Raw genomic sequence first — 14,620 nt, forward strand, 5'->3', positions numbered from 1 at the left:
TACCTTACACACCCGTTAACCCCCCCTTACATACCCATTACACTCCACCTCATACAGCCATTGCACCTGCACCCACCCCTTACCTGTCCCTTACAGCCCCCTTATGCCCCCCTGCCCGTCACACACCCATTACCTGCCCAGAACACCCCCCAGTTACACACCTGCTGCACGCCTGTTGCACAGATGCCTGCCGCACACTTTTCACACACACCTCCCCCCTTACACACCCATTACACACACACGTATGTGCCCAAAGCCCATTACACGCCTGTAACGCACGCCCCTGCCTGCTACACCCCTGCAAAGCCCCATTACACCCCTGTAACCCCCCATTACACCCCCCTGCCCGTTACACCCCTGTAACACTCCTGTAGCACCCCCTGCCCGTTACACACCTACAACACCCCCATTGCACCCCCGTTCCACACCCATCAGATGTCCCCTTACCCCCGTTTCACCTCCGGTGCACCCCCTCCCCGGCATCTCTGTTAGACACCAAATACACCCCAGTATTCCCCCCCCTCGTGCCTGTCGCACACCCTTTGCACACTCGTTACCCTTTGCACTCCTGTTGCACACCTATGACGCTCTGCCCAGCCTTTGCCCCCCCTTTGCACGCCTGTTGCACACCCGTTACCCTCCGCACACCCTCTGCATATCCGTTACCCTCCGCACTTTGCACACCCCCTGCACCCCTGTTGCACACCCGTTACCCTCCGCACACGCTTTGCACGGCCGTTTTGCACGCCCTTCACCCTGTGCTCGCCCTCTGCACCCCCGTTACACCCCGTTTACCCTCGGCAGCCCCGTTACAGCCCCGTTACGCCCCGGCTGCCCCTCGGCGCGCCCCCGCGGGGGCCCGTGAGTGTGTGTGTGTCCCCCCGCCTTCCCCCGGTGCCCGCCCCGGCCCCGCCCCGGCCCCGCCCCTTCCCGGCCCCGCCCCCCGCCGGGCGGGCGCAGCCAATGGGGGCGGGCGGGGCCGCCGGGCCCGGGCGGGCACCGCGCTATAATGATCCCTACGGCGCCGCCGCCGCCACCGCGCCGCCCGCCCGCCCCGCCGCCCCCGGCCCGGCCCCGGCCCCCGGCCGACCGGCGCTAGGGCCGGAGCAGCCCCGCGGGAAGATGAACTACCTGGTGAGCGGGGGACGACCGGGGAGGGAGGGGCGGGGCGGGGTGGGGAGGCGAGGCGAGGCGAGGCTCCCCGCGGGGCCCGGGGACGCGCGTGGCCCCCCCGCTCCTCGCCTCAGGCAGGACGCGGGGCCCCGGGGCAACGGCTCGCGGGGCGGTCCCCCCCCGGCCTCTGCCCCGCTGTGGAGGAGGAGGAGGAGGGGGGGGAAGGCCGCGGGCCGGCCCCCCACCTCCCTCTCCGAGCCCGGGCAGGGCTCCCCCCGGGGCGGCCGGGCCCCCTCGCCTGACCTTGGCCCGGCTCCCGCCGTGCCGGCGGCGGTGAGGCCTTGCCCGGCGGCCCTCCCGCCCGGCGGCTGACCGGGAGCTCCGGGGAGCCCCACAGGCCTCCCTCCCCGGGCCGCGGGCCGCCTGCCAGGCGGGGGGGGGGGGGGGGCGCCGGCGGCAGGCGGGGGAAGCCGGCAGGAGCAGGCGGCCCGAGCCTCCCTGCCCGGCCGCTGCGGGGAGGCGGGAGAGCCCGGCGGGTTCAGCCCCGCCGTCCCGGGCGGCGGCGGGAACCCGCGGCTAGGCCGTGGCCTGTCCCGCCGCCGCCATGGCACCGGTAAGTCCCGGCGGAGGCCGCGGAGCTCCGGTAAGGTGCCCGTGGGCCGTGGCCCGGGCGGGACGTCGTGGCACGCAACCCGCGTCCGCCGCGGGGACGGCCGGCACCGTGGGCTGGAAGGGGCCCGGGCCCGGCGGTGGCTGGCGTGGGGATGGCTACGGCTGCGGCTGACTCACCGCCCTGGCACTTCCTCCCCGGCGGCGGTGGGAAGGGGAGGGAAAGGCAGAGGAGGTCCCCCCGAAACCGGGGAGGCGGAAGGGCCCGGCCCCTTCCTAGCACCACCTCCGGGAAGGATGGGTTGAACTCCAGCGGGGAAGGAAAAGGCGGCTGCAGCGGGGACATCCAGCCGGTGGGACCCGCTCGGCGAAGCCCCCCCCCCCGGCCCCCGGGGCTCCGGCCCGGCGCTGGGCACCGTCGTCTGCCGGCATGACTCCCCACCGGCCGGCGGGGCCCGGCTCACCGCCCCGGCGCGGGCTTCTCTTGCAGAACGTGCTGGCCAAGGCGCTGTACGACAACGTGGCCGAGTCCCCGGACGAGCTCTCCTTCCGCAAGGGCGACATCATGACGGTGCTGGAGCGCAACACGCAGGGGCTGGACGGCTGGTGGCTCTGCTCGCTCCACGGCCGTCAGGGCATCGTCCCCGGGAACCGCCTCAAGATCCTGGTGGGGATGTACGACAAGAAGCAGCAGCAGCAGCAGCAAGCGCCTGGCCCGGCACAGGGGCAGGCACCGCCGCAGCCGCCTGTGCCCCAGCCGGCTCTGCCTTACCACCACCAAGGGGGCTACACCCCGCTGTCGCCCGCCTCGCAGTACACCCCCATGCACCCTGCTTATGCCCCTCAAGGGGACAACGTCTACCTGATGCCGGTCCCCAGCAAGGGACAGCAGGGTCTCTACCCTGGCTCGGTGCCCACTGGACAGTTTCCGCCTGCCCCGGCTAAGCAGCCGCCCGCCTACCCGAAGCAGACACCTCCCCACGCCTTCCCCAGCCCTGGCCAGGAGATCTACCAGGTGCCCCCCTCCCTGGGCCAAGCAGCAGAGGCGTACCCCGGGGGTTCTGCCAGCCCCCCCCAGGATGTCTACCAGGTTCCTCCCTCGGCCAGTCAGGCTCAAGACATCTACCAGGTGCCCCCGTCGTTGGACATGAGGAGCTGGGAAGGGCACAAGCCCCAGGGAAAGGTAGGACAGGTGGGCTGGGGAGGTGGCGGCATGGTTGCGGGGTGCTCTGTGGTCCACAATGGCGAGTGTGCGCCAGAGCTGTGGGGCTTTGGCTTATCTGCCTGTCACTGTTTCTTGGAGCAGGCAGCCCTTGCGCCTGTCGTGGGGGGTGCATGGGCATCCTTCCCCACGCCACTGGCAGGAGTGGGCATGCCAGGGGCGTCCCTGCGGTGGCTGAGGTGCCCTTGTTGGTGTGGGCTATCCAGCTCGGGGCTGGCACAGTGTTCAGCACTGAGGTCCTCTTGGTCTCTCACATGGGCTCTGCCGGCATCACCAAGGGCACAGCAGCTGTGCCTGAGGTGGGTGTGAGGTGCTGGTAACCCAAGAGCTGCTTGGAGATGCCCCTTGGCCAGACCCTGCAGCTAGGGAGGAGGCTGTGGTACCTCGTGTGATGCTGAACTGTTTTCTTACTTATGGGAACGTGGGCAGGGGTAGGCAACCGGTACCAGCATGTCCTGGCCATGCCAGGGAGCCTGCCAGTGCTTGCCAGTTGGGTTTACCGGCGAGGCAATAGTGAGCCACCAGCCTGTCCCCAGCATGGGTATGCTGTCCAGGACAGCCTAACAGCTACATCCTGGACACCGGGCTCCTCCCGGCTCTGCCCCTTCCCTGGCACGTCATCCTGGGGAAGAGGAGCAAGGCGCTTTCGGCATCGCTTTTTCCGGGAAGACTACCCTGACTCACACGCCTGGAAAGCAGCCGGTGAGCGGGGGGGGCTGCTAAATCATGGCCAGGGCACAGCGAGCATCCTAAAAAAAGAGGACAGCCTGGCATCTCTGCCAGTTGCTCAGCCCTTCTTGCCTCCGGCATCACCTGGGCAGGGTGCCATGTCCCTCTGGGTTTGGTTATTTGCAGTTCTTGTGTCCCCAGGGTACAGCAAGGTGGGCACAGAGTTGCAGGCAGGGATCTGCCAATGCCTTGCGGGCATTGGCAGATCCCTGCCCGCGGCTCCGTGCCCGAATTGGCCGTTCCCTTCTGCACGCTGTGGCTGTGCCGGCTGGGCTTTGTCTCTCACCGAGGCTCGCCGCTATAAATAACCGGTGATATCATCCCCTGTCCCCGGCGTCGCTGCTGCGAGAAGCGTGCACACCCGGCCGGGGAGCGCCCTCCCGTGGGCACTGGCTTGCCCGGTGCTGGACAGTCTGGTACCAGATCTGGCACCCATCCTTTCTCCAGCCCTATCGTTGGGTTTTGGGGGGGGGGGGTGATGCAGGGGGATGATGCAGGGTGGGGGGCAGGCTGGGGGATGCTCGGCGGTACCCACCTCATCCCTTTCCCTCTTGCCAGGTGCTGGTACCCACTCGCGTTGGGCAAGTGTATGTCTACGACTCCCCCAAGGGCGAGCAGGATGAGTACGATTTCCCTCGTCACCTCCTCTCTGCGGGCTCCCAGGAGATATATGACGTGCCGCCTGTCCGAGGGGGGGTCCCAAGCCAGTTCAGCCAGGAGGTGAGGCTGGTCAGGGGGCTGGCGGGGGGGGGGGGGGCACTGGCTCCATCCCCTGGCACAGGAGGTGCTCCGGCACAGCCTGGGATCCAAACCTGGGCAGATCACACCCAAAGCTGGGCACATTATGGGCCTCGGGGCTGCTTCTGGCACCTCCGTCCTTCCCTGCCTGTCCCTGGGAGGAGGTGGGTGCCCATGCCATCACTGACACACCATCCTATGTGTCCCCCTCCCCCCTCCAGGTCTATGACACTCCCCCCATGGCAGTGAAGGGTCCCAACGGGCAGGACCCGGGGCAGGAGATCTATGACGTGCCCCCCAGTGTGGAGAAGAACCTGCACCAAACTGTAAGTGCTACTGGGAAGGTCCCAGCTTCTCCATATAAGACAGACACATTTTACAGTGAGAACAATTGCTCACTGGAACAACCTCCCCAGGGATGTGGTGGTGTCCCTGGCACTGGAGGCTTTCAAGATGTGAGGGGACAGTGTGCTGGATGATCTTATCTAAGGGATGGGTTTGGACCAGATGATCTTTTGAGGTCCCTTCCAACCTGGACTGCTCTAGGATTTTCTGATTCTCACCCCAAAGGGGATGTGGGAGGCTGGGGGTGCTGTGACAGGGCTGTGCCAGTCTCCATGGGGCCAGGGGCACCCCCGGGGTGCATGGCTCCCGGTGCTCACCCAGCGCCGTCTTGCATGCCTGGAGCTGGTGCTTACATGCACTGCAGCTCGCCTGTGCATCCATGCGTGACCCAGGCTGGCTCTCCCAGCAGCGCTCATGGTGCATGCCACTGCCCTTACAGGTGTACGATGTCCCCCCATCGGTGAGCAAGGACGTACCTGATGGCCCGGCACGGGAGGAGACCTACGATGTGCCCCCTGCCTTTGCCAAGCAGAAAGCCTTTGACCCCTCCCGCCACCCCCTCATCCTGGCCCAGCAGGAGCCCTACTTGCCAGAGGATGTCTATGATGTGCCACCAGCAGCCGGGAAAGGTGTCCCTGAGCCACCACTCACCCATGAGATCTACGACGTGCCCCCCAGCCTCAAGAAGCTGGGGGGATCGGCATTCCCCTCCCAGGAGGTGTACGACGTGCCCCGAGACCTGCACGCCCCAGGCAAGGGCTCCCTGGACACAGAGGGCGAGTACATCTATGATGTCCCACCACAAGTGGACCGTGAGGCCAAGGGAGCTGATGCCAAACGCCTCTCGGCCTCCAGCACAGGCAGCACCCGCAGCAACATCTCCACATCCTCGCTGGACGTGGTGCCTGTGAAGGAGCCGGCCAAGGGAGCCAGCAAAGAGTTCTCCCTGGACTTGGACGCCGCCATGGAGACACTGGCCAAGCTCCAGCATGGTGTCGGCGGCGCCGTCTCCTACCTCATGTCCTTCATCGGTGCCAACTGGCGCAGCCCTGAGCACATGGAGGCCAATGCCGCCAGCATCCGCGGGGCAGCCGAGGGTGTCCGGACGGCCCTCCGGGACCTGCTGGAGTTTGCCCGGGGGGCAGTGGGCAATGCTGCACAGGCCTCTGACCGTTCCCTGTATGCCAAGCTCAGCAAGCAGCTGCAGAAGATGGAGGAGGTCTACCAGGCCCTGGCACGGCATGGCCAAGCACTGGATGCTTGCCACTGGGCCCCAAGCGCCCTGGCCGGCGGCAAGCCGGGTACGGATGACTTGGAGCACTTTGTCATGCACTCACGTGGCGTCCCCGATGACACCAAGCAGTTAGCCTCCTTCCTGCATGGCAATGCCTCCCTCCTCTTCAAACGGACAAAGCCGGTGGCGGAGAGCGGTGGCCATGGGCCCCCTCACCCCTCCGACAAGGCCAGCAGCATCCAGTCGCGGCCCCTGCCCTCCCCGCCCAAGCTGCTGGCCCAGGAGTCGCCCGATGGGCCCTACGAGAACAGCGAGAGCGGCTGGATGGAGGATTACGACTACGTTCATCTCCAGGTGGGCGCAGGCAGGGGGGGCTGCTCCTCATGGGTGGGTTTTGTGCCAGTGGCTCCCCGGCACAGGGGCATCGGGCAGTTCTGGCTGTGGTGGTGCTTCTGCCACCCACATCTTGCTTTTAGCCTCCTTCTTGAGGACTGTGGGGACCAGGGGTGTCCCAGGGCAGGCAGGGGCTCGCTCCCAGCAAAGCTGGTGTTGTTGACCCCTGTGTCGTGCCCCTTCCTTCCCTGCAGGGCAAGGAGGAGTTTGAGAAGACCCAGAAGGAGCTGCTGGAGAAAGGCAACATCATCCGGCAGAGCAAGGACCAGCTGGAGCACCAGCAGGTAACGGAGCCAGGGCAGGTGGGTGCTGCTGGGCACAGCTCTTGGAGTGGGCAGCAGGGTTTTGGTTTCTGCTCCCCTTGTACCCCCTGCCACCGGTCTGGACCACAGCTCCCTCTTGCATGGCTGTCCTCACGGTGGGTTCTGGCTCACCTCCCCATGCCAGCGCTGTGCCAGCAAAGAAGGGCATCGGTGCCTTGTTCCTGGAGAGGAGCCTGGCACAACTGTCTTGGGGCTGGCACTGTCCCTTGCTGTTTTCCCCAGGGCAGAGCTGTCACCCAGGGCTGGTGGCCACAGCCACTTGTACTGGTGGCTCCAGGGAGGGGAGTGGGTGCTGGCTTGATGGCTGTCCTGCCTCACACCCATCCCTCCCGCAGCTGAAGCAGTTCGAGCGGCTGGAGCAGGAGGTGACGCGCCCCATTGACAATGACCTGTCCAACTGGAGCCCCCCCCAGCACTATGGCCCGTCACGGGGTGGCGGGGCCCTGTGTCCTGCCGACCGCCAGCTCCTCCTCTTCTACCTGGAGCAGTGCGAGGCCAACCTCACCACGCTCACCAATGCTGTTGACGCCTTCTTCACCGCTGTCAGCACCAACCAACCCCCCAAGATCTTTGTGGCCCACAGCAAGTTCGTCATCCTCAGTGCCCACAAGCTCGTTTTCATCGGGGACACGCTGTCCCGCCAGGCCAAGGCCCAGGACGTCCAGCACAAGGTGATGCACTACAGCAACCTCCTCTGCGAGATGCTCAAGGAGATTGTGGTGACCACCAAGGCGGCCGCCCTCCACTATCCTTCTCCTGCTGCCTCTAAGGACATGGTGGAGCGCGTCAAGGACCTTGCCAACAGCACGCAGCAGTTCAGGATGGTGCTGGGCCAGCTGGCAGCCATGTGATGGCCCTGGGTTGCTGTTCCCTCCCCATGGCCCCCATCCTATCCCTAGACATGCATCCTGTTCCATGAGAGCCCTTTCTGCCCGGTGTAAGCGGACATGTACATAGAGACTCCCATGCGCACCGGGGGGCTGGAGCTCTGCTGGTAGAGGGGTGAGGGACTGTGGCCATCATCCCCCTTCCTCTTATTTCTTCCTCCCTCCAGCCAGAGGCCAGGATTGGTTTCGGAGCTGTGCCCACAATGAAGCAAAGCTGGGAGGTGGATTTGTGCCCGTTCCCTCCCTGCTGTCGTCTCGCCGTACAAAACTGGCAGCCGTTCCTGGCCTGGAGGCCATGGGGACATGTCCTTGTTGAATCGAGACAGGGATGCACCTGGCAATTTGGGGCGATGCTGTGGCTGCTCCACTCTCGGCGGGGCTCCTGAGCAGTCTCTGGTGGCCAGCAGATTTTAATGGTGTGGAAGCCACCCCTCGGCGTGGGACAGTGGGGCAGGGATGGGTTGTGCTGTCCCCCTGTGTGCCGGGGGCTGTGGGTAAGCGTCCCCAGGAGGGTAAGGGGTGATGGGGGGGTGGGGGCTGCGGCGGGAGAGGTCTAACCTGTGCATTCTCACGTCTTGGGTTTTGCTACTGTACCAGCTGTAATTGAAACGCAAACCGAAATTGGTGCCTTTTGAACACAGGGGAAGCTTCTGCTGGTTCCCAGAGCTATGGAGTTGCAGCCCCCTGAAACTCAGCCCCCTGCCCCTCCCCAGCAGCATAAAGATTTGCGTAGAAGCCCCCCCACCTCTGCTGGGTATCTGCGTGTGCCTGCTGGGGGGAGGGACACCCTGGGGAGCCGCTGGGGTATCCTGTTGTGTTGTGTGTGTCGTCGTCCTGTCCGTTCCCACAAAGAGCATGGCACATGGGGACTGCGGTGTCCCCCACCACCAGTGCCTGCCTGTGAGACGGAGGGGTCAGGGGATGGCATGGGGGCATCTATTGCCCTGTCCCCATCCCACCTGGGATGTCCCTGTCCCCACCTGCCCGGGAGCTGGGTGAAGGCATGGACGTGCTGGGCTTTGGGCTTTGGCCAGGTCCTGGGGCTTGAAGATGAGGAGGCAGTGGAAGTTGCTGTCACCCCTGTGTCCTACTGTGGGGCTGTGGGTCAGATGGGGTGTGTGCGGGAGGATGGCAGGCCCCCAACTAGACCCCCCCAGCATCAGGGGGCTGCAGTGCCATTGACCGGTGAGGCTGGAGTCCTGCAGGTCCCGCTTGGTCTCCACCACCACGTCAGGCAGGCAGGAGGTGGGCACCCAGATGTCTGGAGTAGCCCCGGGCTGGGCAGGACAGAGCTGTGGCACCCGCAGCTCCATGGGGCGCTGCTGCCATCGTCCCTGTCCCACTGCCCATCCCTCACCTGGCAGCCTGCTTCCTGTTAGGGGCCAGTGAGTGGGTGCCCCTGCAGCCCCCACCCAGCCCAGCCTCCCAGTGCCCACCTGGCCTGGGTCCAGAGCTGGCGGTGTAGAGCAGGGACCCATCCGGCAGCACCACAGACAGGTTAAGCACATGGGGCTGCATGGTGCCGTAGTATACCATGTTAGTGCTCGAGGCACCCGTGGCTGCCATGCCACACAGCGAGGTGTCTGCCCTGGAGTCTGCAGGCAGGGGACAGGGATGGTATGGGCGGCTGGTTTGGGCACAGGGGCCTGGTGCACCCCGGGGACCGTGGGGAACCCAGAACTATGGGACCATGGCACTCACTCCCCCTTGGGTACCCCAGTGCGCCCCTGGCATCATGGCACCCCATAGGGAAACCAACACCCCTAGGGACCATGGCATCCCCATGGGACCCCAGCACTACTGGGGCCATGGCACCCCCAGCCCCATGACCACCCCTGCTACCCCCCTGGGACTACGGCACCCTTGGCCCCATGGGCACACCCAGTGCTCCCAGCATGCCCAGCCCCACAGGTGTCCCCCCACACCTCCGGTGCCACCACCCCCAGCCCCGGGGCCCCCCTGGTTGCTCGCTGGTGCCCACGGTACCGACAGGGAACCAGAGCCCGGTGCCACGCAGGTGGCTGTTGAGGGCCTTGCGGGTGACGCCGGGCTCCACCGTCACCGAGAAGTCCTCGAGGCTCAGCTCCGCGATGGCGTCCATGCGGCTCAGGTCGAAGCAGACGCCGCCCTGGCACGGGGGCACCGGCGTGGCTGGGCACCGGCGTGGCTGGGCACGGCCGGCCGCCGAGAGCCCGCGGGCAGGGGCCGGGCAGGGGGTGCCGGGGGGGGCCTGTACCTGCACGGCATTGACGCCGCCCTCGAGGCCGGTGCCGGTGCCGAAGGGCACCATGGGCACGCGGCAGCGGTAGCAGAGCGCCGCCAGCTCCTGCACCTGCCCCACCGCCTGGGGCCACACCACGGCGTCCGGCGGGGCGCAGCTGAGGGCACAGGGCGGCACCGCTGCCCCACGGGCCTCGCCGTCCCCGAGACCCTTCCCCTCCCCAGCCTCTTCCCCCCTCCCGTGTCCCTTCCCCCCCGCAGACCCTTTCCCTGCCCAGACCCTTCCCCTCCCCATGCCCCCTCCCGGCCCCACGGCCCTTCCCCAACCCAGACCCTTCCCCAGCCCCGTGGCCCTTCCTCTCCTCAGACCCTCCTGCTCCCCGGACCCTTCTCTTCCCCACGGCCCTTCCCCGAACCGGGACCCTTTTTTTCCCTGCCCATGGCCCTTCCCCAACCCACACCTTTCCTCTCCCCAGACCCTGTCCTTCCCCACGTCCCTTCCCTTTCCCGTGGCCGTTGCCCTCCCCAGACCCTGCCCTTCCCCACGTCCTTTCCCTTGCCCGTGGCCCTGCCCTTCCCCACCTCCCTTCCCCTCCCCAGACCCTGTCCTTCCCCACGTCCCTTCCCTTTCCCGTGGCCGTTGCCCTCCCCAGACCCTGCCCTTCCCCACGTCCTTTCCCTTGCCCCAGACCCTGCCCTTCCCCACGTCCTTTCCCTTGCCCCAGACCCTGCCCTTCCCCACCTCGGACCCTTCCCCTCCCCAGACCCTGCCCTTCCCCACGTCCTTTCCCTTGCCCCAGACCCTGCCCTTCCCCACCTCGGACCCTTCCCCTCCCCAGACCCTGCCCTTCCCCACGTCCTTTCCCTTGCCCCAGACCCTGCCCTTCCCCACCTCAGACCCTTCCCCTCCCCAGACCCTGCCCTTCCCCACGTCCTTTCCCTTGCCCGTGGCCCTGCCCTTCCCCACCTCCCTTCCCCACCCCAGGACCCTTCCCCTCCCCAGACCCTGCCCCCTGGGGGTCCCAGCCCTGGGACCCACGCGTGCATGGACTCGTCGTGGCCGTGCTGCTCGCGCACTGCCGTGGCCGTGGAGACGTTGGGGCCCCCGACCACCGCCCTCAGGGCCTCCACGAAGTCGGGGGGCAGCGGGCGCTGGCGGGGGGCGAGGGCCCGTCAGGGCGCGGGCAGCAGGGTCCGGCCCGGGGCCCAGGGGCCCAGGACCCCCCCTGCAGCTGGGCGTGCGGGGCCACCCGGGGGCCCCCATCCCGCCGTGCCCCACGGGACCCCCCCGCCCCCGCCCGGCCCCACCTTGGAGCAGCAGCTCCGGCGCCCCAGGGCCCCCCCCAGCCCCAGCACCCGCCGCAGAGCCATGGCGGGGACGGCCAGCGCCTGCCCGGGGCCCGGCCCCCGCTCCCGTCCCCTCCCGCCCCCTCCCCTCCCGCCGCCACCGGCACCGCCACCGCCGCGTTAAGGTGGCTCCGGCTGGCGGGGCCGCGGGGCCGCGACGAGCGTCCCCTCCCCGCCGGGGGGGCCCTGCGCCCCCGGCCCCCGGCCCGGGGCTGTTCCCCGCAGCTGGCCGGGGGTCCCCAGAGCCGGCCTTGTCCCCACGCGTGCGCCCGGCTGCCCCCGCCCCCCCCCCCGTGTCCCCGGCCGGGGCAGGTGCCCCCGTGCCTGGCCAGGTGTCCCGCTCCCCGGCCGGGTGTCCCCGTGGGAGCTCCCACACCCGGCCTGGCCCCACGCCTGCTCTGCAGCCGGCGTCCCCGAGCCCGCTCAGGCGCCCCTGCACCTGGCCGCCCGCCCCTGCCTCGCTCCGGTGTCCCCGGAGGAGGCCACGGCTCCCCAGGCCTCCCGTCCTCCTTGGCCAGGGGTCCCTAAGCCCGGCCGGGTGTCCCTGCAGCTGGCCGGGGGTCCCGACCCCCCCCGCGGGAGGCCACGCGTCCCCAAGCCTCCAGCCCTCCCGGCCAGGTGTCCCCTTCCCCCCCGTCCACCTGTCCCCACGCCCGGAGAAGCGTCCCTAAACCCACCGCGTGCCCCTGTCCCCAGCCACGCGTCCCCCAGCCGCTCGGCTGCCCCGCGGCCCCTTCCCGCCCATCCCGGCGCCGCAGTGAGGAAGCAGCGTGGTGAGTTTGGCAGCGTTTATTGCCGGCCTCAGTTGGCCGCCAGGATGGAGTTGATCCAGTTGCGGAGCTTGGTGACGCGGGCGTAGACACCGGGCATGTTGGGGTCGCAGGTGCTGCTGCCCCAGGAGACGATGCCCACCAAGTTCCAGACGCCGTCCTTCTGGCACACCAGCGGGCCCCCAGAGTCGCCCTGTGGGCAGCGGGTGAGCGCAGGGGCTGGGGGGTGGCGGGGGTCCGTGGGGCAGGAAGGGGCAGGGGGAGCTGGGGGCACCTACCATGCAGGAGGAGGCACCATCAGCACCGGCACACACCATCACGTCCGAAATGCGGTATCCCCAGTACTGCTTGCACTGCGGGTTGGTGAGCAGGGGCAGGGCTGCCTGCTGCAGCACCGTCGGAGTCTCCGAGGCTGTGGGCAAGCGGGGCGGTGTCAGCGCCGGGGACGGGGACGAGAACGGGAACTGGGACGGGGATGGGGACTGGGATGTGGGAAGGTATGCGGAGGAGGATGACCACGGGGGTTGGGATGGGCGTGGAAATGAGGAGAGGAATGGGTCAGGGTTGGGGACTGGGGATGTGGATGAGGAAGGGGACAGGGATGAGAATGGCGATGAGGACAGGGATGGGACGGGATCGGAATAGGGAATTGGGTTGGGGCTGAGGATGAGGATGGTGGATTGGGATGGAGACAGGAAAGTGCAGTACCATTGGGGTCAGTGAGCCCCCAGCCGGTGGTGACGCAGGTCATGCCCCCTGGGAAGTCATCGGTGGGCTGAGGCAGGCAGACAGGGGACACGCGGGCCGACAGCCGTGCTGGGGTGGCCAGTTTGAGCAGAGCGATGTCGTCGCGGATGGTCAGCATGTTGAACTTGGGGTTCTTGAAGACCTGGACAGGCGGCACCACTCCCAGTGCCCACACCCTCGGCCAGGGCGCTGGGCACTGGGGACTCCACAGGGACTGACGGGGACCGAGAGGGACCCCGGGGACGGATGGGAACCCCATGGAATGGCCCCGTGGGTCCCAGGCTGATGGGGTCCCTGGGGTGCAGATTCCAGCCCCTGGGGCACAGGGGAGCAGGGAGGCGACAGGGACTCACGGGGACCCCAGGGAGCAGACCCAAATCCTGGGCTGAAAGGAACCCAGGAAGCAGATCCCAGCCCTGGGGGCAGATGGGTGGACACCCCAGGGACACCCCAGGGACACCAACAGGGACTCGGGGGGATCCCCAGCTGAGGTGCCCCCAGGGAGCAGGTGACAACCCCAGGCACCGACGGATGCCAGGGACCAGGGCGCAGACCCCAGTCCTCAGGATGATGGGGTCACCAACGAACCCATGTCCCACCCGGGGTTGCTGCCGGCCGGGGACCTTGGGGCTGCTCAGGGCTCCACAGGGACACCCCAGGTCACACCACCTGCTGGGATGAGGGGACCCTGGGGGCCTGACCCCATCCCTTGGGGGTCCTGGGGATGGGGATCCTGACCTGAGGGATGAGGGAGAGCAGGGACGCCCCAGGGGACCCCAGCCCAGGGATGCAGGGCACCATGGACGCCCTAGGGACCCTGACCCTCAGAATACGGGGAACCAGGGACCCCCTGGGGACCCGAGCCCCAGGACAAGAGGACCCAGACCCCCAAGGTTCCCCGTGGTGACTGTGGGACCCCACAGGCACACAGCCCCCACACCGGTGGTACCTTCTCGATGGTGAGCTTCTGTTCATCAGGGGTGGGTGAGGCCTGGTCATATGCGCCCACCACCACAGTGTCAGTGGTCCTGGACACAAGCAGGTGCTGAGCACCAGGCGCTGGCACAGGGGTGGGGGGTTCCTTGGGGACCCCGTGCCCGCGCCCAGCCCTGCGCCAGCCAGTGGCAGAGCTGGTGCCTACCTGACGCCGCAGTGGGCAGCGGTGACCACCCAGTATTCGCTGATCAGTGACCCGCCGCAGAAGTGGAAGCCATTATAGCGCTGGTGGGGAGAGCTGCCGTCAGCACCGCCGGCACTGCCGCCGGGGTCCTCTGCGCCCAGCTCCTGCCCCGGTAACCATCCCGGCACCCAGTATAGCACCCGCCCCACCTTGGGCACTTACCTGGAGGGAGACCTGCCACGGCCAGGACCCTGGCACCGCCGGCTCCCCGTTGACGATGCGGTTGTAGCCAGGGATGACGGGTGCGATGGCGGGCACACCGCAGCCTGTGGGGCACAGGCAGACGTGGGACGGGGGCGCCGAACGCCCCAGCCCCATGCTCCCCCACCGCCGCCACCCCCCTGAGCCCCTTGCCCACCCCCCTGAGCCCCACAGCCCCACGCACTGTCCAGGGAGAGGGTGGCACGGGCAGAGCCCGCAAGCGCCAGGCAGCTCAGCAGCCACAGCAGAGCCATCGCCACTCGTGGGGACAGACCCTGCCTGGGGCCCAGTAGCTCTTATACCTGCTGCTGGGCACGTCCCTGCCACTGGCCTTGCCGCCACGGCCTCGGGAGATAGCGTGGCGCCCGGCACAGTGCCAGGACAGGCCCTGGGAGCATGGCACCTGGACCCGGTGGCCTTGGCTTGGGTCATGGGGTGGTGCTGGTGGGGGTCTAAGTTCTGGCTTCAGCATGCTCCTTGGCCTGGTGCACGGGGTGAGCTGTCACAGGGTGGTTAAGGTTAGAAGGGACCTTGGAGCTCACCTGGTCCAACCCCAGCGGGG

At 67.8% G+C, this 14,620-nt stretch overlaps 3 protein-coding genes across 5 annotated transcripts; 1 reads left to right on the plus strand and 2 right to left on the minus strand.

Moving 5' to 3' along the window:
• The first annotated feature begins 937 nt into the window (after positions 1–937).
• BCAR1 (BCAR1 scaffold protein, Cas family member) lies at positions 938–8,173 on the plus strand. Of its 3 annotated transcripts, none has more exons than XM_075040372.1 (7): positions 938–1,134; positions 2,213–2,905; positions 4,232–4,393; positions 4,633–4,737; positions 5,196–6,344; positions 6,578–6,685; positions 7,042–8,173. In XM_075040372.1, the coding sequence occupies exons 1-7, from the start codon at positions 964–966 to the stop codon at positions 7,555–7,557; spliced, it is 2,904 nt and encodes a 967-aa protein (XP_074896473.1). In that variant the 5' UTR covers positions 938–963; the 3' UTR covers positions 7,558–8,173. The 3 variants fall into 3 exon arrangements, with proteins under 3 accessions (XP_074896473.1, XP_074896474.1, XP_074896475.1); XM_075040373.1 differs by having other exon boundaries at positions 949–1,134; positions 6,578–6,667; positions 7,042–8,171; XM_075040374.1 differs by lacking the exon at positions 938–1,134 and adding an exon at positions 1,258–1,726.
• LOC142036198 (uncharacterized) lies at positions 8,004–11,221 on the minus strand. Its single transcript, XM_075039319.1, has 7 exons — positions 11,122–11,221; positions 10,853–10,965; positions 9,830–9,971; positions 9,580–9,721; positions 9,030–9,188; positions 8,574–8,630; positions 8,004–8,491 (listed from the first exon to the last, which is right to left on the minus strand). The coding sequence occupies exons 1-7, from the start codon at positions 11,182–11,184 to the stop codon at positions 8,004–8,006; spliced, it is 1,164 nt and encodes a 387-aa protein (XP_074895420.1). The 5' UTR covers positions 11,185–11,221.
• A 538-nt stretch (positions 11,222–11,759) lies between these two features.
• LOC142036266 (chymotrypsinogen 2-like) lies at positions 11,760–14,312 on the minus strand. Its single transcript, XM_075039390.1, has 7 exons — positions 14,264–14,312; positions 14,020–14,123; positions 13,819–13,898; positions 13,627–13,705; positions 12,639–12,819; positions 12,209–12,342; positions 11,760–12,123 (listed from the first exon to the last, which is right to left on the minus strand). The coding sequence occupies exons 1-7, from the start codon at positions 14,310–14,312 to the stop codon at positions 11,962–11,964; spliced, it is 789 nt and encodes a 262-aa protein (XP_074895491.1). The 3' UTR covers positions 11,760–11,961.
• Between the last annotated feature and the right edge of the window lie 308 nt (positions 14,313–14,620).

The sequence above is a fragment of the Buteo buteo genome, chromosome 11 (assembly GCF_964188355.1).
Source record: "Buteo buteo chromosome 11, bButBut1.hap1.1, whole genome shotgun sequence".
Taxonomy (NCBI): domain Eukaryota; kingdom Metazoa; phylum Chordata; class Aves; order Accipitriformes; family Accipitridae; genus Buteo; species Buteo buteo.